General features: G+C 46.9%; 1 protein-coding gene across 1 annotated transcript in view; it reads left to right on the top strand.

Moving 5' to 3' along the window:
- The window catches only part of SLC7A10 (solute carrier family 7 member 10), a 90,680-nt gene that overhangs the window by 62,303 nt on the left and 4,052 nt on the right, over nt 1-24,325 (top strand). Inside the window, exons 5-9 of the mRNA XM_088451096.1 lie at nt 4,650-4,803; nt 8,119-8,242; nt 8,372-8,475; nt 12,301-12,397; nt 22,222-22,371. Of these exons, the coding sequence (XP_088307222.1) occupies nt 4,650-4,803; nt 8,119-8,242; nt 8,372-8,475; nt 12,301-12,397; nt 22,222-22,371 (629 nt within the window). The remainder of the gene's footprint in view (nt 1-4,649; nt 4,804-8,118; nt 8,243-8,371; nt 8,476-12,300; nt 12,398-22,221; nt 22,372-24,325) is intronic.

Below are 24,325 nucleotides of genomic sequence, written 5' to 3'. Positions count from 1 at the left end.
TTACAAGTAGTAATAGGTAATAATAGATTTGATGGCTTCATTAGTTTAATTATATAAATCAAGTTGAATAGAAATACTTGACATTGCATTAGTCAGTCAACAATGTTAGCTGAAGTTTGACAATGCCTCAGTGGCTTTTAAAGTGTCATCAGGAGACATGACACTAAGGGCCTGATTCAGACCCGCTCGTAAGCGGCCGCTCGTTCGCTCCGAGCGATGTTTGCCCAACTGCGCATGCGTTCGGATCGTTATGCATGTACCAGTCAGTGCGGTCGAAATTCATGTGCTCGCAAAATAGCGAATGCCTGATAATTTGAGTGACAGAAAGAGACGTATGTGGGTGGTAACAGGGGAAGGTGCTTGAAAACGGGGAGTGGAGATCCGAACGCAGGCATGCTTAAAGGTCAAAACGGGCGTTTTATGGGTGTGCATAATTAATACAGCAGCGTCATTGACCACGTCACTGGGTTATTTTATAGCCAGAACTGCTCGCCAGATTGTGGTAGCAAAAACCAACCCCAAGAATAGCGAGCAGTTCATACCCTGGTCGATGTACTCGATTAATCTAATAAATAGCGGACATGACGTAGGATGCGAGCGGCCAGGGGGCGTATTTTTCCAAAAAACGACCGCAAGTTTTGTTCGCTCGTTCAGACCTAGAGGCATGAACAGACCGCAAAGAGCGAACGGTTCATTTGAATAGCCACCCCTATTTTCTGGATGAGCGAGCGCTAATTGCGTCCGGCTCTGAGTCAGGCCCTAATTCTTCCAGTTGGAGTTATAGGGTTGACTTTCCATAAGACATCTATTAGAGGTATCCATAGTACATCAGGCTTCCTTGGATAGAAGAATGATGGTGAAGGTCCAGCTGGATGAAGGAAGGCACTTTTAATTCGTCTTCATCTTCATTCTTGTCCATCACATAAGCAGGCCACCATTTACACAACGGATATTTAGTCATTTATTTGTGTCAACTGGAGTTTGAATAGAGATTTTGTAACTAATACTGAGGTGATGTTGTAGCCTTAGAAAAGGTATTCACCGATATTTTTGATGTACTTGAATCAACAGGTATATAAGCATGATACTGTTGTGTTCCCTGAATAGTTACTGACTGGCTGAAACGATCATTCAAAAAATGTTTCAGACTCAATATAGTCTACTTGTGTTGTGAAGGTCAAATTGATTCCAGATATATTTTCTACTGCCCATAAATAAAGTTGGACAGGTGTGAGGATTTGGTTCTTATATTAAGGCTGAATCGAAAAAAACGGAAATCTCCATAGAGAATTCCAGGGCAGGGGGGGGGCATGGTGTTTACGGGGCTACACCTTAAAAGTTATAGGAGTTACCAAACTGAAATTTGGCACGGACAGGTAGAACTGTCGCTCGTTGCTGCATGACAAATTTCAGGGCAAAAACATAAAGAATGAGGATTTGAGAGTAATCTAAAGTTCCAAGTGTAATTTTTTTCTGACACTCAGTTAGGACCACTTTTCTGCTGCTCTCTATGGGGATTTTTGGGAAGGCATAACTCAGGGTAGGGGGCAAATTTAGACTTGGGGTTTGTTTTATTAGGCAGCTATTGTTCCAGGGTAGGGCCTTGTGGGGTTCAGGTAATAGAGAAAGTTACAGTTTTGAAACTATTACCTCACAATTGCGCCATTATAGAGATAGGTAGATTCAATTCCTTGCGCAGCCTCAGTAGGAGCCTCCAGCAGGTGTACTTACTGTGGCTTCACTTGGGTGCAGCAAGATGGCTGCCCTCTGCGGACGGTAGCAGGGACCGGGACTGAGGGCAAGGAAGCCGGCATTTGCTGTGGCCGGGACCCGGGGGGAGGTAAGGGGCGTTGGCGGTGGCTGAGACCCTCACTCTGTGAGAGTGCAGAATCTGCAGTTAACCACAGGGTGTGATGGCATACCATATCTGTGTTACGCAAGGAACACGTCCATTAAGGACGTCAGCCTTAATGATCGGAATGTCATTGCTTTTTGAAGTCTGAGTGGCAGAAATTCAATAGATTTTGTGAAATTTCAGGTCATGTCTAAGAAGCCTTAATGGGTTTTTTGTCTATGGAATATATTATATTTTCTCACATGTAGATATTGATAAAAAGTAATTAAGAGAATTTACATTTAATTCAAATATTGAGTGTTGGGCTAATTTTAGTTGTTCCATCATATAATTGGATTTAAAAGTAGGCCCTGTTTTTTTCAAATGTAGTGCCTACTCCTGTTTAAAAAAAATTTCAGCTATGAACCCATTATCCTCCCACTTTTATATTTTGAAAAAAAAATGTAACATTAGTATAGATTATGTTCAGAACATTTTTTGAACTTTTTTGTTGACGCACTTTTTGAGATAATCATGATCAAAAAGTTCAGTTTGAGTTTTGAAAAAGTTTTTCCTCACAAAGCCTATTGTGTTGTATATCATAGCATAGGGCATAAAAAAAACACACAGTAAAGTGACACCACCCCCACCTCTTTAGCTTAATTAGGATGCTATGGCGATTTGAATATATGCTGTTTGTGTGTTTTTTAAAGATTTTTGAAAACTTGACATATTTTGAGATATTTAAATAAAATGTTGTATTTTCTTAGACTACATATATACTCTCCATATACCAAATTTTAACAAAATCTGAGCTGGTGAGGTACAATTTTAACAAAAAGTGTGTTGATTTGACACGGAATGGTTCAGTGGCTGGCAGACTCGCCAAGAACCCGTCGATGCCTGCAGTTCGCATGCTATTACATTTACTATGTCTCCTGCATTCCCACCACACCCCTGCATGTCCCATGTTTCCTTTATGCCCACTGCATACCAGCCCCACATCTCCTGTCTTCTGTCTATCCCAGTCATGTGGTTACCTCTTCTGTTGTCTGCTGACTCTGGGCCTGATTCAGAGCTGAACGCGCGGACCAGAGCGCTCGCTCTGAATCAGGGCCCTCCTACCTTTTTTTGGAGCGTCCTCATGGACGCACGCATAGCTGTGGGTTACCACCCACAGCTATAGCGAGCGTCCATGATGATGGTCGCGATGGTCTTGACCATCGCGACCATCGGGCTTGCGACGGAGACCCTGTGGTAGGGTCTCACTGCCGCAAGCCCAGGAGTGATTTTGGCTCTATCAGAGCCAAAATCACTCCCACCGACATCACTAGTGATGTCAGTGGGGCCGACTTGAGATGGTAGGCGTTCCCATGGGAACTCCTCCGTCTGGCAGGCATGCCCCCGACACGCCCACCAAAGGGGGCATGCTGTCAATCAACATCGACAGCACGCCCCCTTTGGTGCGAGACCCGGAGCGACGGAGACCCCGTCGCTATCCGGGTCTCGCGCATGCGCACGACAGAGCTCCCTCCGTCGTGCGCATGCACAGTGGGGCAACATAGACCCGTTTGCGAGCGTCCTTTGCTCGCGAACGGGTCTGAGTGACCCCCTCTGTTCCCTCATATAGCACCCTCCCTCAGTTTGTCAAAGCAGCCAATCATTATTGCCTTTGATTGATAGTTTTATATTGGCAACAGAAATAAATGCTAAACCCGTCTGGTTTAGCATTTCATTTTGTTGCCACTTTAAGGGGCCTATTTACCATTCAATATTTGCGGCATATCCACTGAAAACACTAGTTTTCCGGGGGATACAAGCAAATATTACGTTTTACCTTAAGATAAAACTGGGGGGACGACAGCAGACCTCCCCATACCTGCTGCGATCCATCCATTTCCGACAGCAGCAACATCCCCCTTAAGTTTCTATGGGGTTTGCGGAGCTGTCAGATTTACGAAGCTCTGAATAAGGTGTTAGCCTTTCTCCTTGGTTTGTTTCAAACTGCCATTAATGAATGATACTGTAATTCTGCTGCTTTTCCACAATGTTAAGTGTCACATGACATAGAGAGCAGATATACTTTGGAATGACCCTATGAGCTCTGTTTCACTATGACATCCTCCACACCCCCTTCCCCTGACATCACATAACATGCTGGGAGTCTGAGAACCTGTGTTGCACTGTGGGTGCTCTTGCCATTTAAATTGTTGCCGCTTTAAATCAGCAGCTGAGTAAGCTGGAATTGCACTGCTGAAAACTCTGACCCTATTACATAACATTCTATACCTGTGTCCAGCAGTCATGCATGTTTTCTCTCCAGAGAGAATTTGAAGAGGACATAGGAGCCTATTCATCATCACTTAAATGGCTTCGTTACACATGCAGAAACACTAGTTTCCGCATATTTGATGTGACGGGCCATTCATTATTAAGGGTCCGATAGGGCAGCCTAATATTCGGCAAAGTCTGAAAATTTAAAGTTTTCGAACTTCGCTTGCGAGAACAAACGCTATCTTCAGATGGCGCTGGTTCTCGTAGCCCCGCCCTTCCATTGGAAAGGAGGTCTGGGGTTGCGATGAGGGATCCGAGCAGAATAGGCCCCATAATGAGTTATCCGAGGATAGATAAGAAAAAACACTATCAGATGCCTGCTTAAAAAGATACTTCATTTGCAATTTAAAAATCATTTGCAAGTCCACTACAAAAGGAAAAAAAACACCATGCTTACATTACAAAACTGAAAAAAAACCTCTATTTATACACAGTATCAAAGGAAAAGGAGATATAACGCAAATATAACCTTTTTATACAGGAAACTACGAAGCGTTAAAACCGAGTAATGCCTTTAATTTCTGGATGACGCCTACAGTGGGGCAGCTGGCTCTGGCCTTCCTACAAGGATCTTTTGCATTCAGTGGTTGGAACTTCCTGAATTATGTCACAGAAGAACTGGTTGATCCCCGACGGTGAGTAGAATATTATCCCTCATTCTATATTCATTGCTTTTTAAGTGGCGTACAGGCACAAGTCACCGGAGACCCTCGCTCCAGCCCCTTGCAGATGAAGTTTTCATTTTCACATTAACTATTTAAAAGGAAACTGAATCCATAGAATGAATATTTTATATAAAGTGCTCCCTCTTTATTCTGCCGACTCCGCTTATCGCCAAATATACGGCAATGCGCATTAAATTATATCCATTTCATATTAAGTCACCTGGCTTTATTGCAAACTGGCAATCGGGGAACTGTGCCCAACATGGAGGTAAATATATTGAGCGTGGTACCTGTCGACAGGTTCTGAATGCCGACATGGATATAATGTCTACATGGTTAAAGTCGATGCTGACAACCACTGACGACATTAAAACCTGTCGACATTCTGACCGAATCCCAAATACATCATTCAGCTTTCACATCAATCTTACTGCAGATTCCTCCTGCTCTGTGGCAATGAGACGCATCTGCTACCAGTCAGCGACTATAAGGCAGCCGATAAGCTTCTACAGTCACACGCAGCAAAGTATTGCAACAGCACATGTCTGTGTACTGAGGAAATCCAACACCAGGTTGCAGGATTTAGGCTTCCTTGCACTCATTATATCTGGGAGATGTAATAGCTGTGAATGCATGATCCCATCTCAGTGTATGTACATGTGTTATTTATTATGCAGATATAATATTATATATATATATATATATATATATATATATATGCATTATTTATGAATAATGCCAGAAAGGGTGTTGTCAGCCATAAACAACCTGAATGAAAATCTCATCTTGTCTGAGGATATAGGGCCTGATTCAGAGCTGAACGCTCTGACCAGAGCGCTCGCTCTGAATCAGGGCCGTCCCAGCTAAATTTGGAGCGGCCTCCTGGCCGCTTGCATAGCTGTGGGTGACCACCCACAGCTTATGCGAGCGGCCAAAAAGATGGTCGCGATGGTCAAAGACCATCGCGACCATCGGGCTTGCGACGAGACCCTGCGGTAGGGTCTCACTTCCGCAAGCCCAGGAGTGATTTTGGCTCTATCAGAGCCAAAATCACTCCCACTGACATCATTACTGATGTCAGTGGGTCGGACTCAGACGTAGGCGCTCCCTCCATCGTGCGCATGCGCAGTGGGGCAACATCGACCTGTTTGCGAGCATTCTTTGCGAGCGAACGGGTCTGAATGACCCCCATAGGCCCTGATTCAGAGCCGGACGCTCTGATAGAGCGCTCGCTCTGAATCAGGGCCGTCCCTCTTAGTTTTTAGAGCGGCCTCCTGGCCGCTCGCATAGCTGTGGGTGTCCACCCACAGCTATAGCGAGCGGCCAAAAGATGGTCGCGATGGTCAAGACCATCGGGCTTGCGACGAGACCCTTGTGGTAGGGTCTCGTTGCCGCAAGCCCTGGAGTGCTTTTGGCTCTATCAGAGCCGAGAGCACTCCCACTGACATCACTGACTCCCACTGATGTCAGTGGGGCTGGCCCCAGACGGTAGGCGTTCCCATGGGAACGCCTTCGTCTGGCCAGCCACGCCCCTGTCACACCCACCAAGGGGGGCATGCTGTCACTCACCATCGACAGCACGCCCCCTTTGTAGCGAGACCCATAGAGACGGCTTGCCCGTCACTATCCGGGTCTCGTGCATGCTTCACGACGGAGCCGGCATCGACCCGCTTGCGAGCGGGTCTGAATTAGACCCAGAGTTCATAGGAATCCCAGTTTTCTGTCTTATCCCACCCTGTTGACTTTTCACACATTGGCGGATGAATGTGACACTTAGTCATACTTGCCTACCTTTACGATTCGGCCGGGAGCCTCCCGAAAATCAGGTGCCACTCCCGGCCCCCCGGAAAGACAGACAAGTCTCCCAGGCCCTGGCGACCCGCCCGGCCACCCCCCGCAATTACAATATAAACCCCGGCAGGGTGAGGGGGGGTGGTGAAGAGATTTGCGTTAAATCACGTCCCCGTCTTTTGCTTCACATTTCCGTTAATCTGGGCATCGTGAAGAGGGGTCGGGGCCACGATGACACGATCGTGCTATCGCACTCCATGCCACGCCCCCTTATGCTACGAGTGATGTCAGTGGGGCCGCCCCCAAACGACAGGCGTTCTGTCGGGAACGCCTCCGTTTGGCCAAACACCCCCCGCCCCGCCTACAAAACGGTGCAAGCTGTCGATCAACATCGACAGCCGCCCATTTTGTAGTAAGCCCCGGAGCGAGAGAATTTCTCTCTCAATCCGGGGCTTGCGCACGCGCAGTGCAGCCGCTGCACGTGCGCAGGGCCTCTACATCGACCCGCTTGCAAGCGCATCGGCGCTTGCGAGCGGGTCTGAATGAGACCCCCAGGGTCCAAGCTACCCATACATTGTACTTTTGTCACATTAGTGATTCGAATGAGATGCAAGTTTACTACAAAACTGTGTGGCGGCATGCATGGCGTAGCATAATCGCAAAGTCCGTGACATGCCAAACAGGACTATTTGACGCGATCTGAGGTTAGGTGCATATGGACAACTATGCAGAATCTCTAAGGCGTGGGTTTTCTAAAGCAGCCGATCATCACAGCGCCTACATTACCAAGAGGTCATTCATTAATACTGATTGAATCAGGCCCACTGTACATTTAGAGCCGCTCGTAAGCGGCCGCTCGTTCGCTCCAAGTGATGTTCGCACATCTGCGCATGCATATGGGTCGTAATGCGCATGCGCCAACCAGTCATTGCGGTCGGAAATTGTGCGCTCGCAAAATAGCGAGTGCCTGCTAATTTGAGTGACAGGATGAGGCGTTTGTGGGTGGTAACAGGGGAAGGTGCTTGAAAACGGGGAGTGGAGATCCGAACGCAGGCGTGCCAAACGGTCAAAACGGGCGTTTTAAGGGTGTGCATAATTAACAAAGCAGCATCATCAACCACGTCACTTGGTTGTTTCTTAGCCTGAACTGTTCGCATGATTGCGGTAGGAAAATCCAACCACAAGCACTGCGAGCAGTTCAGACGCCTTTCGATGTACTCGATTAATCAAATAAATAGCGGAGATGACGTAGGATGCGAGGGGCCAGGGGGCGTCTTTACAAAATAGCGAGCGCATGTTTCGTTCGCTCGCTCAGACATAGAGGCGTCAACAAACCGCAAAGAGCGAGCGCTCAATTTAAATAGCCGGCCCCTTTTTCTGAACGAGCGAGCGCAAATAGCGTCCGGCTCTGAATCAGGCCCTGTATTCTAAACATAAACTTACATTGTGATCGGACTTTAAATAAAACATGATTATTCTCTGTATTCCATTTAGGAATCTCCCTCGCGCCATTTTCATCTCCATTCCGCTGGTGACGTTCGTCTACACATTCACCAACATCGCTTACTTCACAGCCATGACGCCTGAAGAGCTAATGTCCTCCAACGCCGTGGCAGTTGTAAGTAGCCCAGTTTTCGCCATCCAGGTGTCGGACAATCTATGCTGTGACCCATCCCTGTATATACTGTCTGTATATATATATATATATATATTTCAGCCTCTCCCTCCCCCCCTTCTGTTGCTTTAGACATTTGGTGAGAAGCTACTGGGCTATTTTTCCTGGATCATGCCAGTCTCAGTAGCGCTGTCCACATTCGGAGGGATTAACGGATATCTCTTTACCTCATCCAGGTTGGAGGGAGTATGGTCTAACACTGTAGATTTAGCTTCTAACATCTCTTCCTGTGCAATCAATAGTAATTGTCCAATGAGCATAACTACTCTACGGCTTGTGATTTCAGAGGCGTGAATTGTGCCGCGTTATAGACAACCGCAGAAGTGCGGACAGTGTTCGTGGTCAGCGCTCGTGCGACAGCAATTCCGCACTTAGGCCCTCATTCAGAGCCGTACGCTCTGAGCAGAGCACACGCTCTGAATGAGGGCCGTCCTTCATAACTATGGAGCGTCCTCCTGGACGCTCTTATAGCTGTGGGTCACCACCCACAGCCTATACGAGCGTGCAGTTTGATGGCCGCGATGGTCGTGACCATCGCGACCATCGAAACTGCGAGCCGGAGCCTGCGGTTGAGGTTTTCAACCGCAAAGCCCGGAGTGATTTTGGCTCTATCAGAGCCAAAATCACTCCCACTGACATCACTAGTGATGTCAGTGGGCCGGCTTCTGACGGTAGGCGTTCCCTTAGGAACACCCCCGTCAGGGAGGCACGCCCCCAGCACGCCCACCAAAGGGGGCGTGCTGTCAATCAACATCGACAGCACGCCCCCTTTGATCAGACACAACGAGCGAAGGAAAGTCTTTCGCTCGTCGCGTCTGGCGCATGCGCACGACGGAGCTCCCTCCGTCGTGCGCATGCTCAGTGCAGAACATCGACCCACTTGCGAGCGGACAGCCGCTCGCGAGTGGGTCTGAATCAGGCCCTTAGACTGTATGTTGGGTGCGGGAAAAGGGGTGTGGTATAATAATCAACAGTCAACAGGTCGACAAGCAAAAATAGGTCGACATCGTCAAAAGGCTGACAGCCAAATGGACGACAGGTTCAAATGGACGACACAAAAACGTGGACTTTTTTTTGTAATTTGACCCTAATCCTAACCCTATCATCTAAAACTCCCCCCGGTGCCTAACCCTAACCCCGTCAACCTTCTGCACTGTCGACCATCTGGAACAACCTATTGACTGTCGAACTTCCATCCGGATACCCAAGCGATAAGCAAATAATAAATAGGATTAGACAGGAGAAGCACAAAGCGCCATGTGGCACTGGTCTAAAACACACTGTAATGTCATATTAAGTGTTTTTTTTTCTTGTGGGGCCAAGAACCAATTGTGAGCTCCCTTTAGAATAGAATATTGCCCCCTACTGGTGTATATTAGGTAGTTAATGCTGTGTGATGTTTGTGCCGGAATGGGATTGAAATGCCAGCCCCCATAACGCCTAACCCTAACCACCCCCAGGGGTGCCTAGCCCTAACCTCCCCACGATGGTGCCTAACCCCAACACCCCCTTCCCCTAGCCTATTCCTAACCCTAAGTCCCCCCGGGGTGCCCTAAACCTAACCCTCCCCCCCTGCGGCTAAGAGGATGCGCTCCCCGGACTTACCTCGTTCAGGCCTGTGTCGTCCTGGATTCCGGCGTCAGGTGTTGAGATACCGACGCCTATCATAATCCCATCATGAATCCCTAGCCTGCATTTTGCCGTCGGGGTTGTGACCACTGGTCACATAACGACATACCGTCTGTGCCACCTGTAATTTGCTGCATTGAGCATGCAGACATTACCCTTTAGGGATTCCAGTCTTAGAGTTTTCCCCAACAGCACTGGCGTCACTAGGGGGGTGCGGGGGGTGCGGGCCGCACTGGGTGACACCATCTAAGTGGGTGACACCAAAATATCAGAGCTAGTGTCACTGAGACATGGAGAGAGGAAGGGGAGAGATTGTGGGCTGCCACAGCAGCTGCAGGAGCACTGGGGAAGCCCACTGTGTGCCGAGAACAGGAGGCATTAACGCCTCCCGTATCGGCACACATAGGGGGTGGGGCTTTACAGGCAAAGCCATGCCCCCTTTCACAAAGCCATACCCCCTTTTGAACGCGCGCCTACGGCGCGCAAAGCATTTCGGTCCTGTTGCACCGGGTGTCACAGAGGTAATTGACGCCTCTGCCCAACAGGTCATGTTTTGTGGATGTCTTCAATCATGCCCAGGTGAGTTCATCTATTTTGAAGGGTCTGTAATTATCCCACCTGCTTCCACAGGCAGAAATCCTCAAAACATGGTCTGTTGGGAAAGCTTGAGGTTTGCAGTTGAGAACCACTGCTTTAGGCCATGTACCCACTGGCGTTTCTTTATATACACAATTAATAGGACAAGACACACTGAAAACCAGAAAGCAAACACAACACTAGCAAACATGCCAGCAAGTACTAAGACACTAGCAGGTAGCAGTACAGAGACTAGTTAAACATATGTAAAAAAATAAATAAATGCCACAGGTTACTAGGGCTGAAAGTGAAGGGGGTAATTACTGCACATAGAGGCTGTCATGGAGCCCAAGTGAATCCTTAATACATAACATTGTGGGGACAAATTTACTCACACAACGAAAGAAAGGAGTCTATGGAGGAAACGGCCTTGTTAAAACGTTAAGGGCTTTTTTCATGTACAGAAATCTATTTGCTGGCTTCTATATACCCTCTAGCAAATATTTAATTAAAGTGACTTTAACATTTTTACATTGTTTAACCGTGCCTAGCTCCAAGGAATGTAAACGCTGGACATGGTTTTATGTCCAGCGTTTACATGTCTAGGGTACTATACAGCCTCTTTACATTCTGTCATATAGCTACGGGGAAATGTTTCCTACCCAGGGGAGGGCAGCAGATATCGTGGCCAAACTTTTTGATATATCTCACAGTATACGGTCATGATATCTGCAGGGTTTAAGCTTGTCAGATAAAAGATATACCTGATGAAGACAAAAGAGGGTTATGGGGAAGGGAAGCTAAACAATGACCACTGTACTGAATTGCGAGCTCTACAAGATCCCTTCCTACCACCATCTCTTGGTAAAGCCATACAGCAAGAATTCACACCAAATAGTTCAAATTTATCCCCTAATAATTTTCATTTGAGAAAATAAAGGAATGGTAACCGAATATACTGTAAATGTACTAAGGTAGAAACTCTTATTTTAGCACTGTTTAATTCCGTGTATTGTGCTGCCCAGCAAAACCTGCTGCCTTAGACAACTGCCTCAAAACACCCCCCACCCCGATTCAGAGGTGGTTTGATTTATTAAGATAATTGTGCAGGTTAATCATTATGTGTATTAGCTGTACAGTGACACGCACCTAAGCTACTGGCCGTTATATCTGCTAATCAAGTGTTTCCTACATCCTGTCGCCTAGTAGCCACAAGTAATTGTAATTTGAGGATTTCCTCCATCAGTCAGGAGTTACATCTATTTGGTTGGGTCAGTAATTATCCCACCTCTTCTCAGATAGAAATTCTTAAAACATGACCTGTAGGGGGTGCTGGAGGACTGGTGTTGGGAAACACTGCACTAATTTGCACTCTCTCTATAAATTATATAGCGCTGTTACTTAAATCATGACACCATACAGATTAAGATCCTTTCATTATATTAACTACTTAATGGAATTGCAATTTCTCCTTTCCTGCAATCACCTACCTCCCTGATAATGCTTTATGACAAACCAATGCCATGTAATCATTACATTAGCCATAGAATTAACTACAAAGTACAGAAATAATAAAGAACCACTACACTCAAGGTGGACTTTTCCCATCGAGGCCCCTCCATCACTGATTAAAGTGCTATCTCACAAGCACCAACCTGCGACTGAACGGTAATGGCCGGCCGTAGTGGTCACTCGGGATTCTACCTTCCGTTAGGGAAAACTCCATTTTGAGTACAGTGCTTCTTTGACCACGATGAGGAAATGGTCGTTAATCCATGTGCTGCCTCTTTCCACAGGTTGTGCTTCTCTGGGGCACGGGAAGGCCACCTGCCCAGCTTACTGGCTATGATCCATTTTAAATACTGCACCCCAGTGCCAGCCCTGCTCGTTTGTGTAAGTACGATATTATACCGATATTCACCTGCTATACGCTGTAGAGTGACCCTGCAAATATTACAAGGCTGCACGGACCTCGAAACCCAGGGTAAAGATCCCCATGCAATAGTGCCACCTCCTTTGTCCATAAGCATGAAAAATGACTATTTTTATTTTTTTTTCAACATTTTTGTAAAAAACACCAGGTAAAACATTTTGAATGAACAAATTCTCAGCAACTGCCATATTTTTGTTTTTGTTTTTGCACAACAGACATACATTTGTAAATAAAAGGTCATCGCTGGACTTACAGAGAGGTGGTCTGGCATTCAGATCTGTTTTGGCCACCCGTGTGGGCAATCATATATTTAAAAAAAAAAAAAAAAAAGATCCGTCCATCAGGCCGGATCCCGTAGGGTCGGTTAGTGCCCTCAGACACGACAATCACGGTTACGGGCTGATGGCATTTTAGCTGCGGGTGACTGAGACAGAGGGCCTGATTCAGAGCCGGACACTATTTGCGGACGCTCGTTCTGAAAAAGGGGTCGGATATTTAAATTGAGCGCTCGCTCTTTGCGGTCTGTTGATGCCTCTATGTCTGAGCGAGCGTCCGAAACATGCGCTCGCTATTTTGTAAAAAGACGCCCCTTGGCCACTCGCATCATACGTCATCTCCGCTATTTATTAGATTAATCGAGTACATCGAAAGGCGTCTGAACTGCTCGCAATTCTTGTGGTAGGATTTTCCTACCGCAATCACTGCGAGCAGTTCAGGTTAAAGGACAACCAACTGACGTGGTCGATGACGCTGCTTTGTTAATTATGCACACCCATTAAACCCCCTTTTTGACCATTTGGCACGCCTGCGTTCGGACCTCCACTCCCCGTTTTCAAGCACCTTCCCGTTACCACCCACAAACGCCTCATTCTGTCACTCAAATTAGCAGGCCCTCGCTGTTTTACAAGCGCACGATTTCCGACCGCAATGACTGGTTGGCGCATGCACATTACGACCCATACGCATATGTGCGAACATCGCTCGGAGCGAACGAGCGGCTCTGAATCAGGCCCAGAGTTTCATCAATCTCCAAAATATTGGGTACTTGTGAGGACTCCGATTTATATGGTGAAGTCTTTTCCTCACCAAATGGCTTGTGTGCTTGGAGGAAGAGTTGGATTAACACTGAATGACGTCCAAGGTAACTTACTACATTGTCATGGGAAAAAAAACACACTTAAAGGGTTAGGGTAATCTGGGCTCCTTAGTTCCTACTGGACCCTAGGTTGCCTTATGAATAATCCAGCTATGCTTGGAGGCAGCCTTGATATACCAGCCTGTTACCCTTTGTGGGTTCTAAATGGCCAAGAGGAATATATGATAAAGTATAGGGTTATTATGATTCACAATCTTCACACAGGAATAAAGCACATTGGGGGGAGATGGATCAAACCTTCTAACGAGGACAAGTGGGGGGTGATGCCCATAGCACCCTCTGGCAATCTGTCTCTTTGTATCACATCAGTGTAGTGTTGATGCAATACATAATGGACCTACATGAGATGCCACCACTGCTAATACTGTGCGCCCCATTATCAAACACGTGTGTCCCTCTCCAGACCTATCTGTGGACTGGGCATACACAAGCAGTGGCGTATTTATAATGGGTGCAGTGCGTGCGGGGCACACGGGCCCCCGGGTCCAGGGGGGCCCCGCACCGCACACAGTGCACCCATATTAGCTTAAACTTACCTGTCCGTGGTCCCGCGACGGGTTTCAGCGCTGCTCTGAACACCAGAAATTGGCCGCTGCGGCCATTTTTCCGGTGTTCTGCACATGCGCAGTAGACTCCGGGCACACTCTAGTGCCCGGGGCGGGATGTATCAAAGCTTACCGACGCGGTCTAAGCTCTCATACGGCGGTGCTGACTTCATCGGTGTTCTTTACATAGAGCGTCATTGAACTGCCGCCATGCTGCATACACAGCTGAAGGGACAAGGCGGCTGTGCGTACGTAACAAGGGAGGCGGAGCTACTTTTCACGTCGATGAAGTCAGCACCGCCATACGAGAGCTTAGACCGCGTCGGTAAGCTTTGATACATCCCGCCCCCGGAGTCTACTAATGCTCCGGTGGCTGGCCAGCCGCGTCAGTGGGCTGACGGCCACCGGGAAGAGAGGAGGGGGCCCCCCACGGGGAGTGCACACGGGCCCCCTCCTCTCTTAAGACGCCCCTGTACACAAGATTATAAAGCCACGCATAACAAACAGCATACACAGCATGGCCAGATCTCTGGCAAGTTAATGCCAACCTGAGATGCTGTTATATATTTTTATTTATAAGAGATGTAAAGTTACGGCAAAGCACAGAAGAAAGAGGTTATCGCCTCTTGATATATCTGGTCCTAAGGTAGGAACACACTGGAAAGATAAATCAGCTGACCGTCCGTACACACAGCACGATGTGCAGATATATCTGCCATCGGACACTAGGCTTGATTCAGACCCGCTCGCGAGCGCACAGCGTTCGCAAGCGGGCCGATGGTCGGCCAGTGCGCACGCACGAGCCCAAGAGCGAGTGAGAACTTCACTCTCTCCGGGGATCACTACAAAACGGGGCGGCTGTCGATCTTGATCGACAGCTCGCCCCGTTTTGTAGGCGGGGACGGGGGGTGGCTGGACAAACGGAGGCGTTCCCGAAGGAACGCCTCCGTTTGTGGGCGGGCCTACTGACAACATTCGTGATGTCAGTAGTGAACTCCCTGCTCTATTAGAGCAGGAAGTTCACTCGGGCTTGCGGGAACCGAGACCCTACCACAAGGGTCTCGTCGCAAGCCTGATGGTCGCCATAATCGCGACCATCGCCTGGCCGCTCGCAAAAGCTGTGGGTGACCACCCACAGCTATGCGAGCGGCCTGGGGGCGGATTTTTTTAATAAAAAACGCCCTGATTCAGAGCGAGCGCTCGCAAATAGAGAGTGCCTCTGAATCAGGTCCACTGGCCGATGTGCACACAATAAAAATCGGCTGTTCCGTTGAATGGGCAATATGTCGGCCAGTGTGTACTCAGCATAAAAAGTAGTTCAGGCCTTATCTGGAGTCACTTTTCCAGTCTGATCTCTTTGTATTCTAAAATCTACTGCAAAAATCTATACGTTGAATAGAAACCCGTCTATCCCACCACCAGTTATAAATAATCCCAGCAATAATTTAGAGATTAAGGCTACTCCTACGTTCTTGTTTCCTTCGAAAGTGTTGGCTGACAAATTATAAACATTTTTCATGTTGGCTCCTACACACCAGTGCACCAGAGAAATACTTGCTATACCCTCCTACGTATGTGACCCACAATATTAACATAACAGTTCTCTCCTATGCTCAGTAAATACTTAATTAACAAAAACCATTACAGGCGGGCAGCCTTATAGAAATGAATGACTGAAAGCAGTATATAATTATATACATCGGTTACTGTATAATTGTACATCTGAAAGTTCAAGCTGCAAAAATAACTTCTCAATACTTTTTTTTTAAATGGTCTCTTATCAGTCACATATAACAGCGCCAACCTCCCTCTGCTCGGACCATATAGGACTTTAGGATCTGATCACTACAGCATCATTTTCAAATAAGCAGTTAAATTAATTATAAAATAAATGAAACACAAGTGATTGGATCACATATAACCCTACAAACAACCTCACCACCAAAAAAAGTAACCGTAAGACTTTGTACATAATTGATAATGTACTTACAGCAGTATTAAGAGCCCCCAGCAGTACTCTCTCCAAACTTCCTCATAGAGGAATGTGCATTAATCAGGGATTGAGACACCTGTGCTACCAATGGATCCACCTGTGATGCCCTCAGCAAGGCAAAAATGGAATGACACATTTTGAACTTTCCAGTTACATGAATGCAGAGATGCACATTCCCAGGCACAGATACCAATGTAACATAATCATTAAGGGGCCTATGTATCAAAGTTTGATGAGAGAGAAAATTGTGAGATATAAATCACCAACCAATCAGCTTCTATCTTACATTTTATAGGCTGTGTTTGAAAAATGACAGTTAGGAGCTGATTGGTTAATACTTTTCCTATCACAATTTTATCTCTCATCAAGCTTTGATACATAGGCCCCTAAGGGGGATATTTATCAAAGCTCTTTGGGCTCTATTTATTAACATTATTTAGCCTAAAATAAAGTGAAAAAGGGTGTTTTCACACCCTTTTCACATTATTTTAGTATCACCTATAGTTATTACAGGGCAATTGGAGTAGAATTTGTAAAATTCTACTCCAATTCCTAAGTATCACTTATTTTTAGTAAGCAGATCGCATTTCCCATCATTGTAATGGGAAATGTGATCCGACCAGAGTTACTAAAAATAAAATGTAAAAAAAAATACCTAGGGAGGCCCTGTGATAATAACGCCACCTGGTTACCGGACTCCTGCTCCGCTCTAACAGGGAGAGCAGAGCCGGGAGTCAGTCCCAGTAATCAGCTGTGTGGTCTAAACAGACCACACACTGATCACTGCTAAACAGACCGCAAGCTGATCACTGTAAAAAAAAGAAAAAAATAGTAAAAAAAAATTCATAGCACCGGACCGGAGGACATGGAAGAAATCATCGGAGGCCCGGATCATGCAGGTAGGTGTAATTAAGGGAGGGGGGGGTTCCGCGATCGTGGGGGGTGGGGCTTAGCACCAGCGGGCGGGTCTAAACGCCGGGGGGGGTAGCAGCGACGGCCGGTCGGCGCATGCGCGGGCACTTTGTAACGGTATTTTTTCCGAAAATACCGTGACCAGTGTGCGGAGGGGATTCACAGGGACAGAGCTTTCTCGCAAGCTCTGTCCCTGCAAGGGATTTGTAGTAAATCCCTGTGATATTGCCTGCGAATTCAGTCGGTTATATCACACTACAATCTGCATTCAATATGCGGATTGTAGTAAATAGAGCCCTACGAAAGATAAAATTGTGAGAGATAAAGTATTAACCAATCAACTCCTGTCATTTTCAAACACAGGAGCCTATTCATCATCAGAGGCCATATGGCCTCCAATGACGAAGTATTGAACTCGCTGCGAGGGATACTTAAGTAACCAACTCACAGCTGGGGAAACGTGACACCGGAGCAATTCATCATTGCTTCGGTGAGGAGACAACTGCTCCGAAAATCAGCTGTCCTCTCGGTTAGTATCGCAGCTGAAGTTATCGCAGAAGTAGCTGCTTTACTTACCTCCTCCCCGTCGTCCCGGCTACACAAGCGTGACCCGAGGCCACACATACACACAGCCGCCGGGAAGGTAGTGAGGAGGCGGCGGAAGGATCCCTCTTCACATCCCCGGAACTCCTTCCCATAGGAAGGAGCGGGAATCCGAGAACAAGCGCTGTCTGAAGATGGCGCTTGTTCTCGGCAGCAAACTCCGAAAACTTTCAGTTTTCGGAGTTTGCTGAAGGTCAGGAGGTCTATTTGAGATGATGAATGGCCCGGTAACCTAAATATGCGGAAACTAGCGTTTCCACATGGTTACCGGGCCATATATTGGTTAATGAATAGGCCCCTATGTCTGTAAAATGACAGTCAGGAGTTGATTCTTTCTCTCTCCAAGTTTTGATAAATACCCCCCTAGAGCACAGAAGTGAGACACATAATAAAATACTGTTGTACCAGCCATAAGTACTATAAGAAGTAAAGTTAACCATAACGTTGGGGGGATGTATCAAACCTTGGAGAGATAATCTTTCTCTAAGGTTTAATACATCTCCCCCTATAGGTGGTGAGATCCAATAGTCATTGTAGGCTTGGCAGGATGTATAAATGTGGGGTATTGTTACTTCCTAATATTGAACTGCTCTTGTTTGTCACTATACTATACATACTTTTCTACATCAGTGCCTCCAACACTGTGCCCACCCTTAACCTAATCACAGTGGAAGGAATCTGCCAGCTTGTGGGCTGATTTCCCCATTCATTGGACATTACAATTAACTGGGAACATTACAAAATAATGAAGCATCAGGAAATGTTTATATTGATAAAGCATAATGCCTCATGCCTCAGTGGTTTCTTTGGTCCAGACATGACCTGGTTCTGGGGACAGTCTCCATTTTGAAATGTCTGTCTCCCAATGCAGTTTATGATTTGGGGGTAAAATGACATAGGCTGCATGGGTGTATTGGGGGTGTCTCTTGTCTGAGGGAGCATAGGCTGTGTGTGACTGGGTCTTGTCTGAGGGAGCACAGGCTGTGTGTGACTGGGTCTTGTCTGAGGGAGCATAGGCTGGGAGGGGGGGGCTTGTCTGAGGGAACAGAGGCTGTGGGGGGGGGGCTTGTCTGAGGGAGCACAGGCTGTGTGTGGGGTGGGAATAGTTTGAGGGAATACAGGCTGTGTGGGGTGGAGCTTGTCTGAGGGGACACAGGCTGAGTGTGTGTGGAGGGAACTTGTCTGAGGGGGCACAGGCTGAGTGTGTGTGGAGGGAACTTGTCTGAGTGGACACAGGATTAGTTTGTGTGAGGGTGGGGGGGCTTGTCTGAGGGGGCACAGGCTGAGTGTGTGTGGAGGGAACTTGTCTGAGGGGGCACAGGCTGAGTGTGTGTGGAGGGAACTTGTCTGAGTGGACACAGGATTAGTTTGTGTGAGGGTGGGGGGGCTTGTCTGAGGGGACACAGGCTGAGTGTGTGTGGAGGGGACTTGTCTGAGTGGACACAGGATTAGTTTGTGTGAGGGCAGGGGGCTTGTCTGAGGGGGCACAGGCTGAGTGTGTGTGGAGGGGACTTGTCTGAGTGGACACAGGATTAGTTTGTGTGAGGGCAGGGGGCTTGTCTGAGGGGGCACAGGCTGAGTGTGTGTGGAGGGAACTTGTCTGAGTGGACACAGGATTAGTTTGTGTGAGGGTGGGGGGGCTTGTCTGAGGGGGCACAGGCTGAGTGTGTGTGGAGGGAACTTGTCTGAGGGGGCACAGGCTGAGTGTGTGTGGAGGGAACTTGTCTGAGGGGGCACAGGCTGAGTGTGTGTGGAGGGAACTTGTCTGAGGGGGCACAGGCTGAGTGTGTGTGGAGGGAACTTGTCTGAGGGGGCACAGGCTGAGTGTGTGTGGAGGGAACTTGCCTGAGGGGGCACAGGCTGAGTGTGTGTGGAGAGGACTTGTCTGAAGTGACACAGGCTGAGTGTGAGTGTGTGTGGGGGGCTTGTCTGAGGAGGTACAGGCTGATTTAAAATGGGAACACAGATTATTTAATGAAAGGGCATAGGTAGGTACACTGAGTGTCACAGGCTACTTTGACAAGCACCGGTTGGTGTAATCAGGTATTGCAGAGCAGTGCAATGATAGGTTGCTGGCTGATGATATAGTGATTTGGCATTGCCTGGTATGGTGGCTTACAGGCTGGTTTAATGTGGCAGAGGCTAATTTAATATGACATAGCGCAGACTTGTCTAAAAATGTCCTCTGGCTGGTGTAATGATCAGGGGCACGGGCCGGTGTAACATTATAAGGTCCCAGTGGCATAATGTGGTGTTGGAAAGGGAGACCCAGTGTGTGTATGCATTGGGAATATGGAATAGAGCTACATTACTGTATGTACTGGACAGTCGGTGCTGAATTTTATACTGATCAACTTCAGCTTTATTATTATTATATGCTGCAAGGTTGGCCGCGAGGTTGATAGATTCGAATACAGAATGACCTGATCACAGAGCCTGTTTTGGCACTGGTTTGTTTTCTGAGCTTGCTACTCGTATAGGGCTTGCTACTAGTTGTACAGGGTAAATACTGGCTGCTTTTGCATGTAGCCCACAAATCCTAGACAGCTTTATTATCACACTGCAAATTAGATCTGAGCTAGGACGCACCCCTCCCAAACCTAAATCTCTTTGCACATGCTACGCCCAACCAAGGTGCAAAGGTACTTTTTTTTTTTGTATGCTTCACTCCAAAATCAGGGCCTGGTTCCGAGAAGTACGTAAATGCAGTCACGAATGCGATTCCGTCCGCAGCGGGCTTGCGAAAACATGCTAATGACTTAACTGATGTCTCACTAGAGCACACCCAGAAAACGGTCCCAATACGCCTGCCCTTTTCTAACCACCCCCGTTACCTCTCCCAAACACTAACTACCGGTCACTCATTTTGCGCAGAAATCCCATCTGCATCCGCCATCGCTAATCCATCACTACACGTGCGCCTTTGAGGAATGCGCATTGTCAAAAAAATGGCTCCACTGCATTTAACGTCGACATTTTACGAGTTTATCTCTGAATCAGACCCTTAGCCCCATAGGGTAGTTTTATACTGTGTGCTATGTACACTAAGCAAAGTAATTATTATACTTTTATTCAATATTCGGTTGACCACTCATTTTTTATTTATTTTTTTAAACAAATTGTTATTGAAGCGGCAGGTGTCACATTTACAGACATCACAATGAACAATAATACAAATGTTTGATAACTAAAGGTGCCTACACACACGATTTTTTAAACGATATCGTTTATCGTTCAATCGTTGAAAAAATCGTTCACTTTCTGAGTTAAAATGATGAACAATTATCGTTCATGCGCGTTCACGTTTGTAGTTCAGTCAGACTGACCAACTCAACGATTTTCAGTAAAGGAATATGCAAAAATCGTTGTAGTTCAAAAAAATTGTTCATTACATTTAGTAAATGAACGATTTTAGTAAACGATTTTCGTTAATTTTTCCCTTGAAAAATTGAACGAAAATCGTTTACTAAAATCGTTCATTTACTACATCGTGTGTGTATGCAGCTTTATTCTTAATCAATGTACACAAAGGCAGCCAGATAACGTATAGCTGTAAGTTATTTTCGTGCTGTTTTCTGACCCCAGAGAGTTCACTTCAAAACCTTTGAATATTCCAATGTGCTGAGCCAATCAGAAAATGGTTTCTCAGCAGCAATCAAGTTAAGGGGCTTATTTATTAAGATACATTTTTATAAATTTATAAAGAGGATAACACTGGAGAATTCAGAGATTTTCCCGGTCCTCACCTATTTGGCGCCGCTGACCTCCGGGGACGGAGGCTTTTACGGAATTCAAGTGATGAAAAGCTTTACTTTTCGTCGCTGCATAACGCCATTTCAAGATAGCATTACCTTATACCTGGCATTGGGGATCTGTGAAGCCAGACAGGTTTTGCTTCTTCCCCTTCAAGTCAAACCATTGTGCGTATGCACGTCTACTGGCCGTGCAGGCGCATATCACCAAGTCCCTTTCCCGGCAGCGCTAGGGTGCCGATGAAGGAGAGAAACCCCTCGCAGAGAGATTGGTAAATGACAGCGTTAACAAAATATGTAATACCATGACCAGCGGCGATGCAGATCTTTAGTAGCGCTGATTATTAATAATGGGACCCTCGGACATCTTCTGTGTGCATGGGAAAAAAGAGCATAGTGATAAGGGCCTGTTAATGGGCGATATCTACTAACAGAAAAGGTATCAGGAAAACAAGGCGGCATCTGGGCTGAATGCTGAGATATGGCAAAAATCTCTCAATGGGAACATTTCTCATTCTAATATTTAAATGTCTTGTGCTTGATTCAGGGGTGGACGCAGCGTGGATGTCGCACAAAAACGGTCGATGCTTTTTATACCCCGCATGCGTCCCACCGTGCAAGTTTCGATGGTGTCACCGTTTTATTGTTTAAAGAAGCTGTAAGTGGGCGTCTGTTTTTTTATGGATCGGGGGCGGCATTAGCATAAAGGCGTAGATGCGACTGCCGCAAAAGCAGTCGCCGTATCTGCGTCCCCCTCTGAATAAGGCCCTTTATTTTCTGTTCTTTTAGTACAGCACGATTTACTTTGATGTTTGTCTTTCAGTGTGGAGCGACAATTGTCATCATGTTAGTGGGCGACACGTATACCTTAATAAACTACGTGTCTTTTATTAACTACCTCTGCTACGGAGTAACAATTATGGGGCTAATTGTTCTTCGCTTCAAGAAGCCCAACATGTTCCGACCAATTAAGGTAAGAGCTGTGCCACAGAATACGTCGTGCGCACCGAATCTGGCAATCGCACGTAAAAAATAAATATTATTGTGTAAGACATTATTTCATAATATTCTTAGTTCATTTCCCACGGACTTTTACATCAGTAATACTGCTTTTACACCGAAATTCCGGGTCTGACCCGGAGGTTGGAACAAGGTTCCTATCCGGATCATTCCCGGAATTTCCCCGGTCCCGACCGAGGATATTCCTGAGTTGGCGCAGTTCACACCGGAGCCGGGTCTGCAGAAACGCTTGGAGATGACGTTCACTTCAAAAGGGGTATTAGTGACTCACTACAGGGGCCCCTGAACTGGCTCCCTGAGCAATGCGTTTTGCTGGGGGGGGGTTTCTTAAGGGGGCGTGACCATGCCGCCCATGATTAGGCCATGCCCCTTCATCCGGGCCGGCTCTTACAGTATGCATAAACCAGTCGCATGTACTACTGAACTCCAGAACTAAATCTAGCACATATACTGCACAGGCCAAGCTGCCCGCGTATAACATGCTAGCTGCGCAGAATACACCTTCTTTGAGGGCGTAATTTTCATTTGAAATTTAGGTGCAAATTCCGTCCAGCCCCGTTATGTAAATTTCAAGAGACAGCAGAACTCAGACGACAACACATTTAGTGCTGGTGCTTTCTAATACATCTTTTCCACCAAAAACCCAGGTCCGACCGGGGTTTTCAGACATGGTTCCAACCCAGGTCAGACACAATTTACACAGCACCATCAAGCTGGGTTATTCTCAGGTCAGCCCCGTTCACACTGAACCTGGGTCTGCCCTGCTAAACTTGTGAGGTCATAAAAAGTGGGAGGTGACTGCTCCACAACCACCAATCAGCTCACTTTAGGCAAGACCCAGGTCAGATAACCCAGGTCGCGCCATTTACACTGCACCATTACCCAGGTCCTTCCTGGGTCTGACCCTGGTAACTACCTGGGTAGGATTGCTGGGTCACTTGACCCGGGTTATTTTTCAGGGATTCTTTTACACTGAGCTGCGACCCGGGTAGACCCAGCAAAAACCCAGGTTTTTGCTCTGGTGTAAAAGGGGTATAATACCTCTTTTCCACCAAAAACCCAGGTCCGACCATGCCGCCCATGATTAGGCCATGCCCCTTCATCCGGGCCGGCTCTTACAGTATGCATAAACCAGTCGCATGTACTACTGAACTCCAGAACTAAATCTAGCACATATGCTGCACAGGCCAAGCTGCCCGCGTATAACATGCTAGCTGCGCAGAATACACCTTCTTTGAGGGCGTAATTTTCATTTGCAATTTAGGTGCAAATTCCGTCCAGCCCCGTTATGTAAATTTCAAGAGACAGCAGAACTCAGACGACAACGCATTTAGTGCTGGTGCTTTCTAATACATCTTTTCCACCAAAAATCCAGGTCCGACCGGGGTTTTCAGACATGGTTCCAACCCTGGTCAGACCCATTTACACTGCACCTTTGATCTGGGTTACTCCCAGGTCAGCCCTGTTCACACTGAACTCAGCTCTGCCCTGCTAAACCTGTGAGGTCATAAAAAGTGGGAGGTGAATGCTCGACAACCACCAATCCGCTCATTTTAGGCATGATCCAGGTCAGATAACCCGGGTTGCACCGTTTACACTGCATCATTACCTGGGTCCATCCTGGGTCCAACCCTGGTAGCTACCTGGGTTGAATTGCTGGGTCACTTGACCCAGGTTATTTTTCAGGGACCCTTTTACACTGAGCTGCGACCTGGGTAGACCCAGCAAAAACCCAGGTTTTTGCTCTGGTGTAAAAGGGGTATAAGTCATCCATTTGGAGCGTTGGCTAGTATTGCTTCCATTCAGCTACAGAGAAAGCAATAAAATAAATTAATTGCAAAAATACATTACTGAATCTATGTTTTAAAAAGGAAAAAAAAATAAAGTTACTTGCCATTAACATGCAG

This window comes from Taudactylus pleione, unplaced genomic scaffold (genome assembly GCF_031769625.1).
Source record: "Taudactylus pleione unplaced genomic scaffold, aTauple2 ptg000537l, whole genome shotgun sequence".
In the NCBI taxonomy this organism is placed as follows: Eukaryota; Metazoa; Chordata; class Amphibia; order Anura; family Myobatrachidae; genus Taudactylus; species Taudactylus pleione.
Note: the sequence above shows the minus strand (reverse complement) of the source record. Positions and strands in the feature narration are given on the sequence as shown.